This window comes from Musa acuminata, chromosome BXJ3-4, assembly GCF_036884655.1.
Source record: "Musa acuminata AAA Group cultivar baxijiao chromosome BXJ3-4, Cavendish_Baxijiao_AAA, whole genome shotgun sequence".
NCBI lineage: Eukaryota > Viridiplantae > Streptophyta > Magnoliopsida > Zingiberales > Musaceae > Musa > Musa acuminata.
Genome location: NC_088352.1, coordinates 40,010,321 through 40,033,847, shown reverse-complemented (window position 1 = coordinate 40,033,847; position 23,527 = coordinate 40,010,321). Strand labels below are relative to the sequence as shown.

At 34.6% G+C, this 23,527-nt stretch overlaps 2 protein-coding genes across 2 annotated transcripts; both read left to right on the top strand.

Annotated features, from left to right (window-relative positions):
• The first annotated feature begins 3,410 nt into the window (after positions 1–3,410).
• LOC103983213 (dynamin-2A) lies at positions 3,411–17,133 on the top strand. The gene is made up of 22 exons (XM_009400412.3): positions 3,411–3,873; positions 4,020–4,070; positions 4,173–4,293; positions 4,419–4,511; positions 5,618–5,679; positions 5,770–5,887; positions 6,029–6,371; positions 7,239–7,386; positions 9,729–9,830; positions 9,924–10,043; positions 10,610–10,693; positions 10,799–10,926; positions 11,526–11,610; positions 11,794–11,926; positions 12,630–12,706; positions 12,800–12,856; positions 13,785–13,926; positions 14,023–14,183; positions 14,539–14,652; positions 14,734–14,801; positions 16,010–16,182; positions 16,579–17,133. The coding sequence occupies exons 1-22, from the start codon at positions 3,733–3,735 to the stop codon at positions 16,815–16,817; spliced, it is 2,760 nt and encodes a 919-aa protein (XP_009398687.2). The 5' UTR covers positions 3,411–3,732; the 3' UTR covers positions 16,818–17,133.
• A 2,858-nt stretch (positions 17,134–19,991) lies between these two features.
• On the top strand, positions 19,992–20,590 carry LOC135635890 (uncharacterized). Its single transcript, XM_065147333.1, has one exon. The coding sequence runs from the start codon at positions 20,006–20,008 to the stop codon at positions 20,501–20,503; it is 498 nt and encodes a 165-aa protein (XP_065003405.1). The 5' UTR covers positions 19,992–20,005; the 3' UTR covers positions 20,504–20,590.
• Positions 20,591–23,527: the final 2,937 nt, after the last annotated feature.

The window sequence follows — 23,527 nt, the reverse complement described above, 5'->3', positions numbered from 1 at the left end:
CTTATGAAGATAATTGAGTGTCAACAGACAATCATCCACTCTCAATATCTCGAGAGAAATATCTTGTGTGTTTTCTCAAATAAAATCTCTAGACATGGTCGTTCGGATTGAGAGAGAAATAGTTTTCCAAGAGAATCCGATTAGAGTGAGACTCAGACAATATTCTGTATGGGCTTAATGTTACAATGCCCAATACACGGTCTTTGAGATAGTAGATATATGAAAGACTATAGATACATAGTAATTAAGGATAGACACGTCCAATGTATTAAATCCCCTATACCATCTAAGGACTATAGCGTAGTGGCCTAGTATGTCCATAGTCGATGAGTCGAGTTAATTATTATGGAGATAATAATTCACTAAGTCGGAAGAAGTTTTGACATGATCGACTCACGGCTAGCTTAGTATCGGGTCTAAAGGGTCACACACATATGGTGTGTGCTATGACGAGTATAGGTGCAAATATAAGATATCCACAAAACCCCTAGTTTAGATCCTATGGATAAGATCCAATTGGATAGAGATCCAATATCTAATAAGAATACGATCTATTAATAGTTAAACTGCTTGCACCTCTATAAATAGGAGGAACTCACAATTCATAAGCTAAAAGTTCTAGTGGTCACGTCTCCTATTATCCTCAGCCTTCTATCCTCCTCCTTAGCCTTGTGGTGCACGTGGAGAGTGAGATCCCATAATGATATGAGCAGTGTCGTCACTACATCTGTCGTGTAGATCATCGCTAGAGTGGATTACACGAGTTCTCCTTCATCCTCTTCATCAGATCTAGAAATTTTAAGGATATACGATCTTCTTAGGTAACATTCTCATATGATACATATGATTTTCAGTTTTATAATTTTCTCGCATACCAAACGTCGCACAACGATCAAGCACTTAGACTTTGAAAAATCTGATTTTATTTTTTGTTTTTTGCTATGCATGAGATGCCTATTCCCGATTTCTCAGCACATATAAGAAGTTATATACATACATAAGTTATTGCACTTTTAAGTTAGCTATATTCTTGGTTTTGAACATTGAGTAAGCTCCCGCTTGTGAGCTCTCAAAACCTCGACAATATATGATTGACACATTTGTAACATGAGAATGATAACTCGATAATACATATGTAGAACTTCCACTCTCAACAAGTAAAATCTAAAATAATCATATAATTTCTATATTAAGTGAACATGTTATCCATAATCGAATAAATCGTAAACTCATAAATATACATTTGATTCTCTCGATCACAATTCGACTTCTTACATCTCTTCACCGCACTATAAAAATCCCTTAGGTATATTGTCATTGGATAAATGAATCTTATTTAATACAAGATAACAAGATTTAGATTATACTCTAAAGACTCAGTATTTACTGAGTACTTTAACAACTGAAATATCATAGGGATTTTGTTATATACTTCCAGGATAATTTTGTATAACCAAAGCCAGTAAATTCAGAACTCTACCTAGTTTTACTAATAATATTCTTAGAAACAATAACCAACTCCCATACTTTCGTTCAATATTATATTTATTTTTATTTACAATGGTAAAATTTATTAATTTGATAAATAATGAAACTTTTTAATCCAACTACTTAACGGTGACAAAGTTTCTTTTACCAAGCGTGCGACATAATACAAATGAGTAGGTTATTCTAAGGATCTATAAAAATAAATAAAAAAAATACTCAATACTCATGAAATATTTTCCATTATTTTACAACAACACTTTATAATTCATCCTTGAATAAAATCACAATGACATCCCTGCTCTTGGCATAAAACAAAAAAATCTTATCTATCATCATATTTCATAATCATCATTTTATTTCTAGTCATCATACATTCAAACAGATCAAATGATAAAATATCATGATAATATATAACTTATAAGACTCAATCCATTAGGAATCTTACACTAAAATGGGCCTATGGCTCATTTCATGTGGGGTACTTTCATGTAACAATTACATCAACACCATAAATCTTAATCTCAAATATTTGAAACCAATAATCATTTTCAAATCACAATTTCAAATAAAGTATATAAATTCATTAAATCATAAAATCATAATGTGTCAATCTCTTTAAAATCTTTAATTAACGACTGAAATAATCTAATTGGCTTGAATGAAATATGTTTTAATTAAGAGTCCCATTGGACCGATGTCAAATTCATCCAAGACTGGTTTGAAACCAGTCTAATTGTTCTTGAGTGAGCCCAATTTGAGCCAAACACGCATGAGCAAATCAAACCGGTTCGAACGAGGCCTGAACCTATCAGGCTCAGACCGGGGCACAAAGGGGCCACCATGCCCGGCCTGCCAATGAGGCGAAGGCATTGGGCCAGGTGTAAACTTGGACTAAAGAGCCATACTAGTGGGCCGGGCCGGACTGAGCTCAAGGTTCTAAATCGAAGTCACGTGCGTCACACGTGCTAAGATGGTAAGAACACTTCAACACTTCAATAGAATAAGAAAGCAGACCGGTCATACCAAAGAAAATATATGATCGAGATAGATAAGATAAAGCAAACGTCACATTAATTATAAGGTATAATCCACGAGATATAACTCTTCACCAAGTAGTAATTATAACTACCAAAAATTATTCTAATAAATTTTTTTGTTTTAAAAACATCTCTGACATAAATATTCAAAGGCTATAACTTAATATTCAATTATTGATAATAAATTTACTTATAATTTATGATAAACTTATTTAGAAGGTACGAATGATTCGTACTATAAAGAATGAGAGACAAAAAGGTAATTAAAATGTCGTGGTTAGTTAGCTCCAAAACTATTGACCATAAATACCAATGTTACTGGACAAATTAATTTAGAAGGCACGAAGTATTTGCATTAGAAAGGTAGAGAGAAGAAGTTAATGCATTATATCAATTTAACAAGCATAGAAAGAATAATATATTGACTAGTAGAATACCTATCAACAAAAATTTATGGAAACTAAGGCTAACGAGAGAGATAGAATGTATGGTAAAAACTAATGAGATTGTCAGAGAGGATATGGCCATAGTCACACTGTTTTAGAAAATAATACTAATGAGATTAAATGAAAATAAAAAAGAGGGAAATAAAATAGAAAATATGTTATTTCATTTGACCCATTTCCTGATCCCGAGCTGGACATGCTTGTTGGGTTCTGCTCTCCTAAAATACGGCACCGAAGGACGCAGATCCACCGTCCACAGAGCCGGGAGCAGATCTTAAAGCTTCCAATCGTGTGATAGGCGTCGGTGGCTACGAAATGAAACCCCCCGTGTCTGCGGTCTCAGGCCATTGTTTATTGACCGGTTACCGGCCGACCCCACTCTATTTTTTTGGGTGCGGACGTGGTCGCATCCTTTTTGAAACCCACTCTCTCTCTCTCTCTCTCTGGTTCTCATCTCCGATTCAACCATCGAGGAAGAAGCTACCGTCCCTCCCTCCCTCCCTTCAGCTTCCTCACCCGATTACCCGATCCCCGATCTCCGATCCTCGCCTTCCCAAGTCCCCAGATCTTGATCGCCCCCGATTCTGTTGGCCGTATCCTCTCCTTCGATCCGGGGTTTGAATTGGAGTTCCAGATCCGGATCTCGCCCCCCCGATCGGGTTTTCTTCTTGACTCAATCGCGGAATCTGTGATTCCCGGGGTTGAGGTTTGGTCGTTGATCCATCGCTGCCGAGACCCGGACCTCTCTTGCTTTGCCGTCGATGGAGGCAATGGAGGAACTGAGCCAGCTCGCGGAGTCCATGATGCAGGCCGCCGCGCTCCTCGCGGACGAGGACGTCGATGAGGGATCAAACAAGCGGAGGTCGTCCACCTTTCTCAACGTCGTCGCCCTTGGCAATGTTGTGAGTACACCTGCGACCCTCCCTGTTCGACCTTATACTTGCTTACTTTACCCCCTGGGAACATGGACGATCCTTTAGAAAGTACAATTTCTTGATCATTGTTTCTCTTATCTGTGCTCATAACTTGCTGGGAAACGTGATTTCAGGGTGCCGGTAAATCAGCGGTGTTGAACAGTTTAATCGGACATCCCGTCCTGGTATGGTGAATTTCAAATTAGATTTCTGGTTGCTTTTCAATATTTTGTGTTTCATCGTTTGTACCTGCTGTAAACCTAACGGACTTTGATTACTTAATGCAGCCGACTGGAGAAAATGGTGCAACTCGTGCTCCTATAAGCGTTGATCTGCAAAGAGATGGCTCGTTGAGCAGTAAATCAATTGTATTACAAATAGACAACAAATCCCAGCAGGTTTCTGCAAGTAAGAACTTTTGAAACATTACAGTGGATTCATTGATTAATTTGGGTATTGCTACTTGATGAGTAACTTTCATTTATCGGTTTGAAATGCTCCCTATCGATGTACCTTTCTCTGTTTGTTGTAAGGTGCTCTTAGGCACTCTCTTCAGGATAGGCTCAGCAAAGGCTCAGGAAGGAGCCGTGCAGATGAGATCAATTTGAAGCTTCGGACTAGCACAGGTTTGCAAATTTATTTTCCTTCTGTTGTTATTTTGATCCTAACCATGCAGAAAAAGGTCTAGAACTTTGTTAGGTCTCTTGGTGAATGGCTGCTTTTCCATCCTCTCTTGTTCGTTGTACATTTCATTTCTCGGGGCCTAAATACTTAGCACACCACTTTATGTTGCTACAATTTTTGTATATGGTCTCGAACCTCTGTGTTTTTTATAACAATTTGTATTGTCTAACTATTATGAACATCATCAAAGGCTAGGCTTTATATAATATGTTATTTCTTTGTACTTGCTCTGGTAGTTAATTTGATGTTCTTTTTGTTTTCCTTTCACTCCTGTTTGGCAAATGCATATGTTTCAACTTCCCAATATGTTTGAAGCACCAATGGTGCTCTCATATACTGCATTCAACTTCCACCATTTATGGGTTTGTTCACATACAATATCATTTGCCTATGATAGATGTTTCTGATATACAATCTTATAACTGCTGATTAAGCTTAAAATGTATTTCTACAAGATCTTGGTTTCATACTTCTCTTTCAGTATATATAAATATATACATATATATGGCAGGAATTTTAGACATATTAGTTGCACGTATAATATATCAACCTGGGGTGGAGCCAAGATTCTGCACAGGATGGTGATCATCATTTCATAGTCTGAATGTCATTTTAATAGAAATCATTTATATAGTTTTTGAATGATTAGCAATTGAATGTGATAAACAATATATAGCCAAAATAACAATAGCATAAGATTCATCCTATCCAAATGCAACATCCAAAAATCAATAAAATTACTTTCAAATTTCTAAAATTAAAAATTCTATCTAGACTCAAATAAACTAAACTCCTTGATCGAGATACATCAACCTTCCTCTATCTCTTTATACTGTTGGCCTTTTCCTAGAAGGTGCTGCAATTTTCTTGTATAAAGACAGTAAAGTCAAGTTGCTGTCCTTTTATCATGTCTTTGTTTCTGGGGTTTTCCTTTTACTGCTCTCTACAATGTTGAGTATCTCTAGTATACTAATGCCTGTCAGTTGTTTTTGAGTAAAAATAAGTTATATTCATAGCTGACATGTTTTTTTTTTCTTTATTTAATCAGCTCCTTCTTTGAAATTGATTGATCTACCAGGCCTAGACCAGCGGGCTATGGATGATTCTGTGGTAAATTGCTATATCCAGCTGTAATTAAAAAAATTAATGGCAATGCTCATTTAATTATAAATATTTTGGGAATGTATTATCTTGTTTCAGGTCAGTGATTATGGGGCACATAATGATGCAATATTGCTAATTATAATTCCAGCTGCTCAGGCACCAGATATCTCTTCTTCTCGAGCTCTTAGACTGGCTAAAGAGTTTGATGGAGAAGGTTTGTACTGTTTGTATAATAGCTTTAGATCCATTTGAACATGAAATTGTATGCAAAGATAGACCTTTGGGCTTCTATTGAGTTGTCTTCTTCCCTGTTGTAGATCTTTGACCTGCACCTCATCTGCTTCATGTTCTTTAGGGACAAGAACGATTGGTGTTATTAGCAAGATTGATCAAGCTGCTGGGGACCAAAAACATCTTGCAGCGGTTCAAGCTCTGCTTTTGAATCAGGGGCCACGGAGTGCTGCTGATATTCCATGGGTTGCGCTGATTGGTCAATCCGTTTCTATTGCTTCAGCACAAGCTGGAGGAGTTGGATCTGAAAGTTCACTTGAAACTGCTTGGAGAGCTGAGACTGAAAGTCTTAAAACAATACTTACCGGAGCTCCACAAAATAAGCTTGGAAGAGTAGCATTAGTTGACACTCTTGCGAAACAAATACGTGCAAGAATAAAGCTTCGGCTGCCAAATATTCTTTCTGGGTAAATCTCTCTTTCATATGCCGTTACATGTATTTTGTAACAAATTATATGTTTAAAGTTTAAACTGTTATTTTATATACAAATTCATGTATCTTTTTGGTTGACAATTTTTTAAATGACATAGGGAAGTTGAGAAGTAATCTAAAAGTTTAAATATCATTTCTTTCCTTATGTGTTTTAATTATTAAACACAACAGTTGATTAGTTGTCACAACCTGGTTTGATGGAAAAACTGAACCATTAGTTTGGTAGGTCTGAAACCATGTGATCCAAAATGCTCTAGTCTCAGCTAATCTAATCCTAGAAACAATCACATTTATTCTTTCACTTCTAAGGTGTGAATAAACTAAGGTGACAATCTTCCCCATTTAATGGTTGATATCCTTGTTGAATCCATATCACTACATGGACAAACCTGGCTAGGTTCTCAGTGATTGGTAATTCTTTCAAGTTTCATGTGTGCTAGTTATGAATTGATACAAACTACAAACATTTAATCACTTGAATTTTTATTCAGAAATGCAATAAATTGTATTGTTCCTCATGTCTTATTTCGAGGCATTGACTTCTTATAAGTGATACAACTCCTAAATCTTTCTGTGGATTTACTGATAAACTTTGAAACCCTCTTCAGAAATGGCAAATTCCCATTGTCTTTCTATCAAGCTAAGCTATTTTATGTTTATCAGCTCGGTAGAAATACCGTCTTTTCTGTATGCAATTTGTGGACTTGTGAGATGTTGTGCTGGTTGGTTGATATGTTGACTTTTGAAGTTTATTATTCTTGTGAACAAGTGCATTTTCTAGATTTTCTTCAAATATTTATAGATGTTTATGACATCCATTTATCTGCCTTGATCCTTGCAGACTACAAGGTAAGTCCCAGATTGTGCAGGATGAATTGTCAAGGCTTGGTGCACAAATGGTGCAGAGTGCAGAAGGTACAAGGGCTATTGCCTTGCAGCTTTGTCGAGAATTTGAGGATAAGTTTCTGGAGCACATTGCTCTTGGTGAGGTTAGTAATTATGATTTACAATTGTTGATATATTTATTATGATATTTTGCATACAGCTGCAGTTCTCCTACTCTAAATCTATTCTCATATTACCTTCATCACACCGTATTTTATGGCTTTCCTCCTCTTAGCTGTAATGAAATTTGCTTGTTCATAAGTGGCGAGTGGTTTTTGGTCATTGGTGTCTCTCTAGATTCTTGTGCAATATTACTTGTTCAATTGAAATTTTTTTGTTTCTCGTCTAAATTGGTGCTTCATTTTTTTTTCTTTCTAAATTGGTGCTTCGTTCTTCATGTAGACCAGTAATTTTTGAAGAATTGACTGAATGCTATCTCATGCTATTTGATCACAATACACTAAGGATTCCATGTTATCAATGTGCCTGTCATTGTCTCAGAAAACTGTAAACAAATGTGTTCTTGCCTCGTCTTATTGGATAAAAAATATGTATTGATCCATTCCTTTTAATAATATGATGATAGTGTACATAACATACAGTATTTTGTCTCTTCACTCAATATGAGTACTTGTTCCCAAGAAGTTTTGCACATGGTTGTCAGACTTTAATTATGAATCTCATGATAAATTTGTTTTGTTTTGCTCATAATATCAATATCGTTGAGGTCTAAACATTTGCCAAGTCTTTGTAGTTGACATCTTAGGGTTGTGAGAAACTAGACATAATTAAATGATTGTCTGTTGGCTAAATTATTGTTGTGCTGGACAGTCTGGAACCAACATCAGGGGTTACACTTCGAAACTCAAATGGCACTTAATAGGAGCTCTGGTGATGTATATGCAACTTACATGAAAAGTTAAAAACTTCCAAGTATCATGAGACCAAAACTAATGAGTTTTGATAGGTTTGTGGTCAATTCATAATTTTGTAATGTGACTACTTGTTTTTGTACTTTCACTAGAATGTATTGACAGACGTAGGACAGTGTGGCCAATATGGCTAATTTTCTCAAGATCCCTTTAGTAGTGGTGCCTGTTCTCAACCACGGTAAATGTAGTCAGGAGATGGGAGTTGCCCAAAATTTGAAGAAGCTCATTGGTTGCTTAAATATCTACTTTGTTGGTTTATGACTGTCTTGAGCAGATTCGACAATAAGGGCTGGATTACAAGCTTGGCATTTGGCAAATGATGCTCACTCAAGACACAAGTCAAATGCCAAAAACCTTAATGAAAAAGCCTGTTAATGTTGTAAAAAACATAGAGGACCTGGTTAGTAATGGTAGGCCATCTTGTTTACGTGTATAGATCATTCTTTCACTTAGCAGCCATCATGATCTCCTTTGCTCAATTTCTTGATATCTTTGTTAGGCATCAACTATAGCCAAAGGTCATCTTTTGGCATTTTATGTAGGAATAATTGATGTTGCCTTACACCGTTGCATTAGTATCATCAATTTTCCAACTCATTTGGCCAACCTGATGATACAATGTTTGGATCTTAACTTGGTTCACAACATGTCAGCCAAAACTAATATATTTGTAGAGTTGCTTTTGGTGCCATTAAACAGTCATGAATCTTGTCGATTGTCTTGCTAATGATTGACACAAAATGCATAAATCCAAGATATTGATTGTTGGCTGTTAATTTTTTGTTTCCTGATGTCAGACTATTGGGTCTATGATCCGTTTTCCATGAGATGGTTGTAACCTAGTTGTCAATAACATGAATAAAACAAGATTTGTTGATATTACCATACTTTTTGTTAGTAGCTAGGCATTCAAATGCCCATCTCGGCACACATGAAGAACCCACCTCAATTCTTGTCAGCATACAATGAAGGCTAGCATAGTACAATTAGTCAAACCCAAGCTGACATAATAACTCAATTGCTTTTATGCCTTGATTACATAGTCAAAAAAGCTAGCCCAGTTACTAGAGGTCTTTCCATTTGCATAATACTGTATTTTACTTATTTTCGCATACTGGACCATTGTGTTGCACATGAACCAAACCATACAAATAGAGCACCTGAAGAGAGTTATCCACTAACAGTATCTGTATTAATTTGTAACAGCATGATGCGTAGCTGAGTTTATTATCCAAATGGGACAAGAAAAAACAAGAGGAGTGCAAGCATATTTCTGTTGTTTAATTGCTTTAGACCTACTAGCTACTAGCTTTTTTGTCATTTTTATTAGGTTATTTCTTTCTTGTATTTACTGATGGAGTTCTCTCGAGCTATAGTTTTTACTAAACTTGTCACTTTTCTATTTGTAAGGTTTTTCTGGCAAAACTGAGATGCAATAATTATTAATTACTATTTCAAATCGTCATGTAATATCTTCCATTTAATGCATGGCAAAACTTGTGTTTCAATTACAGGGTGCAGGTTGGAAAGTTGTTGCAACTTTTGAGGGAAATTTCCCTAGCAGAATAAAGCAGCTTCCATTAGATAGACATTTTGATATCAATAATGTCAAAAGGGTACAGCTACCTTTCTGTGCATTCTTATATAAGATTATGTTACTCAACTGGATGTTGCCTAATTACTCTTCATGATGTCATTGTGTGTTCTAGATTGTGTTGGAAGCTGATGGTTATCAGCCATATTTGATATCTCCAGAGAAAGGTTTGAGATCTTTAATAAAAGGAGTACTAGAACTTGCAAAAGAACCATCACGCCTTTGTGTCGATGAGGTAAATGAGCAATATATTTTGTTGTCATTGTAGTTGGTCTGGATGTGGATTTTAAATGGCAAATCTCTTCATGCCATGATCAGTATTTTCTGCTTTATGGTGTAGAATTTGTGCAAGTTTATTTGGATTTTTGTTGCACAAGTTCATGCACATTCTTATATATTGATGTACTTATTTTCCCTCATATATTTTCTCTCTTTCTGGATTTTTCTCTGATGAAAATCTGCAGCAACAACCTACATATATTAGTAGGGATTTACCTGCCTTTAGGTTAGAACACTCATATTCTTTTGTGTTCTTTTTGAAGTTTATTTGTGAATTTGCCTAAGCTGAAGTTTCTTCCTCTAAGTATGCTCAATGTGATAACTCATGACAGACTTATGAGGAACTCCCTTTAACATTTTCAACATGGTGATAACTGATAATGCATGATTTATTCATAACAGTTCTTTCATTGACATAGTAGATTGATGGCTGACATGCACTAGAAATAGATTATGTAGCATGTTATTATGACAGCTTTAGCAATTACTATGTTACTCATGTTTGAAATGGTTGTCAAACAGGTACATCGTGTTCTGTTAGATATAATTTCTGCTGCTGCAAATGCTACCCCAGGCCTAGGCCAATATCCTCCATTTAAAAGAGAGGTAAAAACATTGTTACTGTTGTCCTGTTTAATAATAGAAAATTGTTACTACATGGACACTATTACCATGAGCTTTCTATTGTCTTATTTTTTTTATTTTGAAAAGGTGGTTGCAATTGCGTCTACTGCATTAGAAAGCTTTAAAAACGAGGCCAAAAAGATGGTTGTTGCATTAGTTGACATGGAGCGTGCTTTTGTTCCTCCGCAACATTTCATCCGTCTAGTCCAGCGGAGGTTCGTCTTTTTTTGATAAATTTTTGTTGCTAATAATTGGTAACAAAATAGAAACATTGAGTCAAACATTTTCGCTTGGCCTAAACAATTTTGCATGTCAATATTTTTCCTTAGGTTTTGCCCCTTATATTATAATTTACTTATTCTTTCCTTTAGCAGTTAGAAGACCAATCAAATAGTAAAAATGCTCATTAATTCTTATAAAACTCAAATGCTTAATTCGACGTATGTTCTTTATGGGATTTTTTTTTATTTATCAAAAAGTTGATTTAGAGAGGTGATCGGTATTCTTCTAGATCATTGTAGGTTCTGGAGCTTATTGAAAGTTCTTTTATTATCTAGGTGAATCTTCTGGTATACCAAATTTGCAAATATCTGTCTTGGCTTCTCTTTTAAACTAGATTATCATTGATTACTAAGTATATGATGTTCACCATAGATAGTTCAAATTAGTAGAATATTTATTTCAGAAAGCTCAGTTATTCTTCTTGGTAGATCTGTTGTTCTTGACATTTCTACAATTGAGGATGTTTCTCAAAATATGCATACAATTATTTATTGTACTTGTGCTGTCTTCTAATATAAATATGTTTTATCAGAATGGATAGGCAGCGTAGGGAGGAGGAGCTGAAGAATCGATCATCAAAGAAAGCAAATGAAGCAGAGCAAGCCATTTTGAATAGAGTTAATCTCTAAACTCTTTATGACCTAATATATTGTCTTTTCTTTCTTGCAAAAGCATAAGAATCTAGTTTCCTGAACAAATGTTCTTCTAAAGGAGGCTTTGATGTTTTCTTGCGTCTCAAATGTTTGTGATTTTTGAATTGTTTGAGCTGTAATTTTGGCTACTTCTATTGCACATACTAGGCGTCAAGCCCTCAGCCAGGAGCTCAAGGTGGTAGCTTGAAATCAATGAAGGAGAAATCAAATCAACCAGAGAAAGAAACAAAAGAGGGCTCAGCCTTGCAGGTTGCTGGACCTTCTGGAGAAATTATAGCAGGTTAATGCACAATCTTGTGAAGGTTTTGCTTTATCTGGTCAGATAATTTTACAATTAACTAATAGACTCCATAATTTCACTTGCAGTCCATTTACAGATTACATAATTTCATATGAGTAGTATAGCTGCTTGCCCAATGTATAAAAAATTGCTGAAAGAATCTGACAGTTAAATTATATAATTATTAAGATCTTTGTTTTATAGGTAACGAAGTTTTTGCCACAAATAATGGAGGAATGCTTTATCTTTTCTTTTGCAATTAGTTTTTTTCTATAGTTTTGTTGTTTAACTCAATAAATAATTGATCATGTCTTTTGATAACTGTAGACAATCCATACATTCTACTATTGACTATTATTCATCACCATGGGCTAATCAAATATTGTAGAAGTGTCACTTTGATTTATGTTACTTTAATGTTGTTAATTATGGTTTAATGTATATTTTCTTTTTGAAACTTCAACCTTTCTGGACTAATATGTTCCTCATTATGGGTTAGCTATGGGCCATTGTTCCCAATGCTTTCATGGTAATTTTGTCCCCGATTGATTTCTTGTTGAAATACATTGTTTTTATATACATTTGATCATAATTTTCTTTATAATAACTCGTTAGTTTTCAATCATTTGTAACTTAAATTAGGTTGTTTTCACACTGAATTTTATGTGGAGTCATTTAGCTGTTGGTATATATCTGTCAAAAGGGTTCTTACTGAAAAAAAGTGCAAAGACAAATAGCTGGAGCAGGCGATGGTTTGTGCTCAATGAGAAAAGCGGAAAGGTTAGTCTACCACCTTATAGATTTAGTTATTTTTTTAATGTAACTTCATGTTTTCTTTAAAAATCATGTTTTGATTAGATTGTTGTGTTTTAGCTTGGATACACTAAAAAGCAGGAGGAGAGGCACTTTCGTGGTGTCATCACGTTGGAGGTACTACTTTTATCTTTGTAATTCTTTGTCACAGTTTCAATAACAAAAGCAAGCTCGTTAATTTAACAATTTATATGAATGACAGCTATATGTACATGTGAAAGGGTTAAAAGTTAGTCCCTATGGTCATTCACTTTATCTTTTAATAGCATGGTACTACTGATAAAAATAATCTTGAGTGATGTGATTGATTTCACTCAAATTTGCGTTATTAGCTTAAGATGTGCAGTTGGTCAAGTTTTTATATCCACTGGTAACCTTAGTGTAATTGTGACACTACATGTTGAGAAAATTTTTTGCATGATGTAGGTGATCACTGTTAACAAAAACTCGAGGCAGTCTAGTACTATAATATAAGAGTTTGGTGTTTGCAGAAGCAAGTCCATTAGATATAGCAAACTTTCTTTCTATTAGCTTTTAGAAAAATCTACCTGGCTACAACTTGGTATGCAACCAAGTAATCAAACTTATTCAAAAATTGGGAATTGAAATGAATCCTATGCTTATAGAGAGAGAGAGAGAGTAGCGGAAGACAAAATTTGATGAACTCTTCCAAGATAACCACAGGCGAATGCTCCACAAATGATGTGAATTGCAGATTCCTAAGTCAACCATCCTCACTAAATACTCATTCTATGTGGAAAAGCATAGTTGAGAAATATCATTAAAGAATCATAAAAAAATTGACTAATTGAGTTGTCTTTTGCTTTAATCATTTGTGTTTTGAATGGAAGATTTTCAGTTTGTCCATGAGATGCAATGCTCCACATGCTTGTTGCTAATAATTATGCATTAAACTTGATGCTATATATGTGTAGGGAGTCGTGTTGCTTTAGTCTTAAAAGTTTAAGCTTTCTAGTCTCAGCAGCTGCTTTTCTACATTGTCAATATCCTTGTACTTTTGCTAATAAGTAGATATGCTCTGCAGGAATGTAACATTGAAGATCTTTCAGAGGAAGATGAACCTCCTAAAAGTTCCAAGGACTCCAAAAAGGCAAATGGTCCAGAAAAAGGTCCAAGTCTTGTCTTCAAGATAACCAGCAAGGTTGCATACAAGACTGTTTTAAAAGGTAACTATGTTATGCTTTGTGAACATAACACTAATTGAGTGAATACCCTAAATATTTGTTATTGCTATTAATTCATGATTTTTTTTGAGTTTTCAGCTCACAGTGCTGTAGTATTAAAGGCTGAGAACATGGCTGACAAAGTCGAATGGGTGAATAAGATACGAAAGATCACTGGTTCTAGGGGAACTCCTCTGAAGGGGGCAACTGATTCTGAAGCTAGCCCCGCAATTAGACAAAGTCATTCTGATGGCTCACTAGTAAGTAATGCTATGATGGAATACCTTTTTTTTAAGTTAGGGAGGAAAAAAAAGTCCTTTAGTATTTCTATAGAGAATTTAAACACCATATAAACCATATAACATCTTTTAGCTGGAAATGTATGAGCTTGCAGAATTACTGCAAGTAAATTTTATTTCTGCTTTCTATGTCAATGGTCAAAGCTATGCTATTTTAACATCTGTGCAGTCGTTGATTGGTATGTTCATGACATCTCTCCATTGCTGATTAATCATAAAGTTATGCTTAACCGTAACTTTGCACTTCAAATTTATTTTGCAACATGTCAGCAGTTATCTTGAGTTTTGGAACTCAAACTAACATGCAGAATTTTAGGACACAATGACTAGAAAGCCAGCTGATCCAGAAGAAGAACTTCGATGGATGTCTCAAGAAGTCCGGGGTTATGTGGAGGCAGTCTTGAACAGCCTTGCTGCAAATGTTCCAAAGGTAACAACCATATTGTTTTTAGGTCTTTGTACACCAACTCTTCAGATTATAAGCTCTTTTATCTCTTTTCTGATTGAGCAGGCCGTTGTGCTTTGTCAAGTTGAGAAAGCTAAGGAAGACATGTTAAATCAGCTATATAGCTCTGTAAGGTTGGTTGCTTGCCATTCTGTTAGCTTTTGCTTGGAGGATCAAAAACTAGACCACAGAAATATGGTAATATTGGGGTATATTATAACTATATGTTGAACCCTGGGCTGAGTTTTGGTTGGGTCATAAAACCATAAATTTTATTGCTCCTAAAAGATCAACTAATGTTTTAAACTATTCCTGGAAATTTGTCCTGGTTGGATAGGACTTGATTAGTTATCTGACATACATATCAGCAGCAAAAGCAGTAGAATATATCCATACTGTTTGGCAAGTTAGGCAAGTTTAGTTTGACAGTCATAAATTTTGGTTGTCAAACCAACCATATCATGTATGTCAAATAACTCTCTCATTGACATGTATGTCAGGTTGGCAAGTTCCGTTGTGTAGCCAGGTCTGCTTTCAGCTGAAGATAGGAAGCAATTGATGGATGATTGAGAGTTCATGTTTAAAATTAATATAAGATTTTTTTATATTTAACTATTTTGATTTGTGTAATCAAGTTTCTTTTGCATATATTACAGTTTGACTCGATGTTGTCAATTACTAGTATAATTTAATTTTTGTCGTTCAAGAATATGAAGATTATTTAAGTTTGGTTTAATTCAGATCGCTTTCCGTATTCACAAACAAAGACTGATAACTATTGATTCTTCCCACTCTCATCCTGTTGGGAATTAATTGTAAGAGAGGAACCAACCATTCCATTTATTATTTCACACAATTCAATTCCTTTTTCATTTCAGATCTCAAACCATGTACCAAATGGCTTATGAGTAGAACTCTTTGCAGGCATAGGTTAAATTTCTAGGTTTCTTCATACTTCCATACTGTGACAGATAAGGTAGGCTCCCAAATGTAACCAGGTTACATGTTATGCTTAATTTTCCCTTGGCTCGGAGTTAGTTGCTAACTTGGAATCGGGTTCCGAGCTGATAAAAGATTTCCCCATATTCTCACTTGCAATATCCTGATGGAAATAGGCTTTGGGATGCTGATGATGTTAATAGTCTTTTTATTTGTCATAGAGCTTGTCATGAAACAATATATTAAAGACTGTAATCTGAAAGGTGATTTTCCTATTATGTTACTTTATTGCTGTAAAGATTGATAGTTGTGATTAAGATTGTGCTTATACCTGTCGAACCAGGCAATCTCCAAATTTAACAGTCACATATTATTATAATGGGATTTGTTTTCTTTTGTTTAGTGCTCAAAGCACAGCAAAGATTGAAGAACTACTCCAGGAGGACACAAACGTGAAGCGTAGACGAGAACGATTCCAAAGGCAGTCGTCTCTTCTTTCAAAACTTACACGCCAGCTAAGCATCCATGACAACCGAGCAGCAGCTGCTAGTTGGTCAGATGGTAACTCTGGAACAGGTAAACTTTTTTTTGGCCTCTGTTGCTTGTTTAGCCCCAAGTTAATGCATGAGATAGTACATAACCATAGTCCCAAGCCTTGCTTTAAAGAAAGGATTGGTGGCTGGATCCTATTTGATATTTATTTGCTTGTTATATAGTTTACCCATTAGATATCGTGAAGATGATTGCAATTAGTGTCAAAAGGAACACTTCAGTTTGTAATTTCAGTTTTCAGTCGCAGTACATGAATGAATCACAACAGACTAAATGTTTTAGTGTCATGTTTCATTAACCAGAGAATACTGCCTATCCTGACACATTTTTCTTTAAGAAATTTCCTCAACTATTTTCTCTTTGCATGTTAGACTGATTGAAATCGGAATGTAAATGTACTTGCTGCTATATTCATTGCAGAAAGCAGCCCAAGGACCAATGTTTCTCCAGGTGATGATTGGAGATCAGCATTTGATGCTGCATCAAATGGAACTGTTGATGGCTCATACACCGAATCATCAAGGTCCAGCAGTCGTCGCCATGGTTACCCAACCCAAAATGGCGATGCAAGTTCGGGCGCAAACTCTGGTAGTCGTCGGACGCCTAACAGGTTGCCACCTGCTCCACCACAAGGCAGTTCATCAATGTATAGATACTAGGTGGCCATCATTTGATTGACATTAGATATCCATATATATTATTCTAGATGGATGGATGCGATTGTATTGGTGCTTTTTGGCCATTTGTTTTTTAGCTGATTCAACCCACAGAGCAGAAGTAGCATATATTGCACCCATTTGCTATGATTGCGTTCCACATGCAGAAGCTTTTATCTATCTGGGGAATACAAGCATCTGCTAGATCCAGCCGTGTGAGCCTGTTTTATCATAAAATGGGCTTAGCTCTCATTTCTCATCTTTTTATTAGTTGTAATTATTCGTTTACAATGTTGAGGTTTTGATTCTATCTGAGATATGTTACAGTGCAGTGTGTTCAGAAACGTCTTTTGTGTAAATTCACCTGATGTTTGAATAATTTGCTCATGGTGCAATATAGATTTCTTCTTCCACAGTAATACTTAATTTGATTGTTTTTCCACAAAAATGTACAATTACTGTTATTATAATGCTGCAATTAAACTTATTCTTTGGTGAAGGAAGAATCGGCGAACACATGGGTCAAACACAGCTAATAACTTTCAGTATTAGAACAAGCTGCCCGATTTTCATGTTTCTCTAAGTAGTGCATATACGCTTCATTCACTCATTAATTATATCTATGGGGTTAAAAAGATTTAATTATATACAGATGTCGATACAAATCCGTAATAGGAAAATATTTCATTCCTCTTAATTTTCTACTCCTAATCTTAGAATCTTGGAAGGTGTTCCGCGAATAAATACCTTGCAAAGTTTGGTAACAGTAAGCTTACCCCCTATAAAAATGTTTAGGTAAATATATACTCCTCCCATTAAGAAAACTAAGATAGACTTTTCCTAACCGTGATAAATTTTAAAGGTACATAAAAATATAAAATACCTTAATGCTCTTCCCATCACAAGTATTAGTGTAAACTGGAATTTAAAATGGCAGTCAAGCACAGCCAAGGATAGGAATATATTTGTGCGAAAGTTAAATCTAGTGAGATCAATAACAAAATCGCCCTATATATATATATATATATATATTTATATATAATCACTATGTTCGATTTTTTACATGTACAAATACCAAAACACCTTCCTCAATTCATTGCACTCCATCCACCGGATTCTGCGCCGGCCATCACTCTACAGCTGTTTTCCACCCCCCCCCCCCCCCCCCAGACGTTGACCTCCACCCATCGTCGCCGACATATATATCTGTGAGGTACTATAATTACATCGCACGAAAGAAAAATATTTTTTTATAGCCTAAATTATTATCAGGTGTTTGCAACATAATTGGAAGCTTAAATATTCATGAATTTTTTAAAAATAAAAATTGAAAAAAGACATATTGTGCAGGAACCGAATAATTCAAAGAATATAAAAATTTTAAATAAAAAATAAAATATGTCTATGGATCCGGATACCTTTAAAAATTTAGGATATTTTGATAAGTCTTATAAGATGCACTACTTTTTAGATTTTCAATAAAAAAAATTTATCGTACAAAATTTCAACAGGAGAAGATCCACGAATCCTTGTCCTTATCTAATTTCTCCTTTGATTTCTTTTTTATTTTTATCTTTAAAATCTCTTTTGCACAATAGCTCTTATTCTCTCTTTTTTTTTCATATGACTCCGTTGTGTATATATTATTTTGTTAGAATAGATTTATAAACCATATATTTATATTGTCGATATAAATATTTTTCATATTGCTTGGGCATCGGTCTGCATTAGTTAAATTATATTCTCGTACTAACATCATGAACCTATTAAGTATTTTAAGATATGTTTCGTAGCTTTGGCATTCAAATTGTTGAGGTCCACATGACTTTAATTATTTTTTTCTGATATCATTCATACATGTATTAGAGGTTTGAGTTGTCTGTTACCAAATGATAAATAAATTTATTAAGTATTTATCGCAAAGAAAACTATAATTTGTGTGGCTCATGAAATAAATATATTTCAATAATACATGATCGTTCAGTAAACCATGGCTTCTCAACTGTTAGGGTACCATAACGTCCGATACCTCAACATTTGATATCTTAGCATTTTGGTGTCTCATAAGAATATAACACAAAAATATTTAATTTTTAAATAATATATAAATAATAAAAAGTGATGATTATGATATTTAGAAACTACAATAATAAATCTGAATTTGATTTCAAAATAAGGTACTTACTTTATCAAATGATATTATTAATATCATTATATTAATTTTAAATTAAATATAAGAAAAAATAAATTCTATAATCTTAAAGATTCTACTTCATTTAACATATTAAAGAATAGGATGTGCTCACAAAACCACAGTTATTAAATATCAAATATATGTTAGGATCAAATTATATTATATAAAAAATAGGATGTGATAATCATATATATATATATATATATATTACATGGATAAGTTATAATTTATTAAAATAAATAAATAAGATAAAAATATCACATTATTATTATTCTAGATAAAAAAATTTATTTCTATAAAGAATGCTCAAAATATTAGTAGTAAATTAATAAGGTTTCAATACAATATTTTTATAAAAGTTTAGATTTCCTAACAAATATTTTTATAAAATTGAAGACATATCTTAAATAATCATCGAAGCTCTATCACAAATAATGTTAGCTGCCACTATAGTTTTAGAACCCAGAAGTATAAAATATTTGAACCTAGAACCCTTCTTGTGATAACGATAGAATATAAGCTCAACACTCATAAGCATCAAACCTTGATTCTAAACATAATGATGCACAAAGTCGATAATACTTAGGCTATAGAATATATATATTATGATAATAACAATAAGATCGATAAATATAAAATAAGTTAAATAATATTTTTATTAGATTTCATCATGTGAACTCAAGCGATTGTTTAAGATTGATATTATATTTTTAAAGAATAGAAATACTGTTTGAGCATATTTCAAAATAGAAACATTATAAAAAACCAAAATTATAATTTTTTTTTTACAATTCGCCCTAGCTTTTTCCGGAAATGCCCCCCCCCCCCCCCCCTCTTTCCGTCTTTGTTCTCTTGGGCTTTCCGGAAATCCCCCCACCACTTTCTCAATTTGCTGTCCAGCTCGAGACAGAAACATGTAATAAATGCTGTTCTATATATATAGCAGCATGTCTGTTCTCATTCTCGTTTTGGTTCTCGTTGATCCGTCCCAAGGGGGATGGACTCCGCCAACCACTCGCCGGGTCCGGACGACGCGGCGAAGTCCACCGCGGCCGAGGAGCAGTTCTCCAAGTTCGGCTGCTGCTGCTTCTGGGTGCCCTGCGCCGCATCGCGGGCCCGCAAGTCCTGGGAGAGGATACGTCCCCCTGCGGCCGAGCGGAGCGACGGGGGATGCCCTACCACGAGGCGCCGGTGGTGGAGCAGAGGCTGGAAGGCCCTCCTCAAGGCAAGGGAGTTGTCCGAGCCCGTGGCCGGCCCCTGGTGGAAGACCTTCGTCTGCCGGTTCCGCCGCCGGCCCCGGCACGGTCGCAGGTTCGGCTACGACCCCATGAGCTACGCCCTCAACTTCGACGAAGGCCAGGACAGCGACTCGGACGGCGACACCGTCATTCGAGGGTTCTCCGCCAGGTACGCCGTGCCGCCGGCCTTGGCCAAGTCGTCCATGGATCTTGGGGACCGCATCGACCCTCCGTTCTTGGTTGAGGACGACGATTAGAAAGCGGAGATGAGTTTGTTTCTTGTCGATCGGTGGATGATTTGCGTTCGTGTGGTTTATTTTTGGGGCGATATCTATTAATTATATGAGGGCAGAAAAAAAAGAGAAAATAGGTATAATTCTTTTTTTCTAATGAATAAAAAAAAAATACGGGAAGAAGGTATTGTAGTTAATCACCATTATCTTCATAAACTGCTACCTTAACCATAGCTTAATCTTCTAATTATATTCAAATCTAATTAATATTGTGGAAATTAGGTCTCTCACCCTTGTATGTTTCTTGAAAATTCTAGAAGCAAATCACCTTTTCTGCATCCAAATATTTTTTGGACAATAAACTTCACTTGTTTTTTCGATTAAGGAAACATGGATTTTGATATCTTTTTCATAATGAGGACATTAAATTAGACAGGGTAAAGACTAACAAAGTTACAAAATTCTTACTAGAAACAAATAAGACAACAATGCAATTCATATTCATATGAGGTTTGAACCTTCCATCTATATTAAAAAAATTGATATTGTCACAAACACAATATTGACTAGATAGAAATTTGGACATATATTTAATTTACTTGAACATATTTGAAATATACTTATAGTAAAGTTAATCCAAATCATATACATTTCAAATATTCCTGAACACATCACACCTCCATCTAGGGTTTGATAAATCAGCATGAAGGATCAATGGACAGAGAGCATATATGGCACCACAGGAGAGTTGATGAACCCTTCCTTAACCTTTTAAAGGACCCAAATATGATGTAATGTGATCTCCATACCAACTATATAAGTGTTTGAATATTTATATTTACTGCAACTTTCATTGCAAAGTCAAATATGATCTTCTTCTTCCTTTTCAAGGTTTGAAAGGGTTAGGCAAAATAAATTAACTTGGAATAATACTTTCCTAGGATTCAATCTTTGAAACAGTACTGGGAGAAAAGGATGTCCATTTTGCTCCTCAAACTTGCCCTTAAACACACAGGACAATTCTGAGTTCCACCACAACCTCAGTTGACACCAAAATGGAAGTCTATACTTGCAGAGTGTTCAGCAGTGTGAGAACTTTAGGCTTATATGATTCAAAGATATTTGACTTCTCACTTCAGCAGGATAAATAACTCAAATCTCACAAGAATAATAAGGTCAGAAGAGCCTTTGGATTTGATTTAAGCCTTGCTGTTAGTCAAATCTTAATGAAAAATATGTTCTTAATAATCAGCATTGCATATAAAACCACTCCGATTAGAATTTTAATAATGTCTAATCCTTTGGTTGATCAGCTTGTCTACCCCACCACAGCTGATAATAATAATCCATCAAGAATCAACATTGATAATGAAATCTCTCTCTCTCTCTCTCTCTCTCTCTCTCTCTCTCTCTCTCTCTCTCTTTTCTTTCAAGTGCAAGCATTAAGGAGGCTTTGGAGTCTTTTGAGCTGGAGATAAATTAGCATCAACTAGATAAAAAAACAAGAGGAATGAACTGCAAAGTACAAGAATGGCAGTTCATGGTCACCATTGGTACTTCCATGACCAGAAAACCATATGGACTAAGCCAGGAATGCATTGCCTTGAAGACTCAGCATCCATTTCATGAAGCAAACCAACAACATAAAAGTAAGACTGAGTGCTACGTGGAACACATTCCTGTGTAAAAGCACTCAAAGGGTAGCTGACATTTCAAGGCACATTGCTTTCATATGCTGGTACTACTGCTTAATCTCTCACCATCCTTTTGGTTCCATCCTCCTATTCTTTTTGTTAGTTCCACCCTACAAAGTTGCCAATATATACATATGATCTAAAATGATATATATATATATATATATATATATATATATATATATATAATTTTAAATCATAATATTTCAGAGTGCTAAATCAACATTCTAAATCAAATACTAAAAGCTTGTAAATAAAATAATGATGCTACTTTGGTTACTTTGATTAACTTAATTTTGGGCTATCACATACAAGATAGTCAAAAAGAAATTATAACTATGAGAAATATTATCCTAATATTTTTTTTAATGTCTTTTTAATATAATTTCATATTATTGGATTGTAGACTAGGATAGAGATATCACACTCTCCTATATGGCCAACTTAGTTTCTTCCAAATGATCTAATATGTGGTATGGTTCCATTTTTGGCTTAGTAAACTGATATGGATGTAGTTTGATAGGAATGTTGAGGTGGAGCCAAATAGTATTCTTTGGGAGACACATTTCTCTTCATTGATTAGGACAAACACCATACAGTGCTAAAATTTCAATGAGACAGGAATGAACAATAATTGATGCATATAAAATGTGTAATTTTTTTTACTTTCAGATAAACTTTTATGATAAACAAAGTATTCCTTACCACAGTAATATGCCTATTATTTGCTATATATCTTTTTATCATATCTTCATTGATTTATACTAAAGAAAAGTATGTTTTTAGGGTTTATGTTTGTTTATCATTGTTTGCTATATAGCCATTATATCTTACTACACTAATATGACCATTATTTACTATATTTTTTTATCATATCTCCATTGTCTTATACTAAAAGAAAAGTATGTTTTTATATCATTTGATATCTGTATTTCAAGTAAGCAAAAATAAAAAACAAAAAGTCAATGATCATAAAACAAAAAAGGACAATTATTTTTTCTAATGTTCCATTAAAAGGGAAAAAAAGAACTCATTTTACCTAATAACTTCTCTCCAATTCTCCTCCCATTTGTCTTCAATCTAATCATCTACTGTTCTTTAATCTTTTAATTCCATTTCTTTTTTATCTTCTCATGTTTTTACAGCAAACTTCTTATGTAATAATATTATGAAAAATATCACAGATAATCAAATCATTGCCTGATTTGATTATTTTTCCTCTTAAGTTTTTGAACATTTATATATTTTCTCTTCCTTCTCATTTACATTCCAAAATATACAAAATATAACAAAGTAGTCAGAGAACAGTCATATTCACAAATGTCATTATTAAAATTCAACAAATTATAAAAAA

Bases quoted from the DNA above. Each gene is read 5' to 3' on its own strand.
- LOC135635890 (XM_065147333.1), top strand. From the start codon at position 20,006: ATGGACTCCGCCAACCACTCGCCGGGTCCGGACGACGCGGCGAAGTCC.
- LOC103983213 (XM_009400412.3), top strand. From the start codon at position 3,733: ATGGAGGCAATGGAGGAACTGAGCCAGCTCGCGGAGTCCATGATGCAG. The intron at 10,694-10,798 runs GTAAAAACATTG...TATTTTGAAAAG, and splicing joins ATCCTCCATTTAAAAGAGAG to GTGGTTGCAATTGCGTCTAC. The intron at 13,927-14,022 runs GTAACTATGTTA...TTGAGTTTTCAG, and splicing joins ATACAAGACTGTTTTAAAAG to CTCACAGTGCTGTAGTATTA.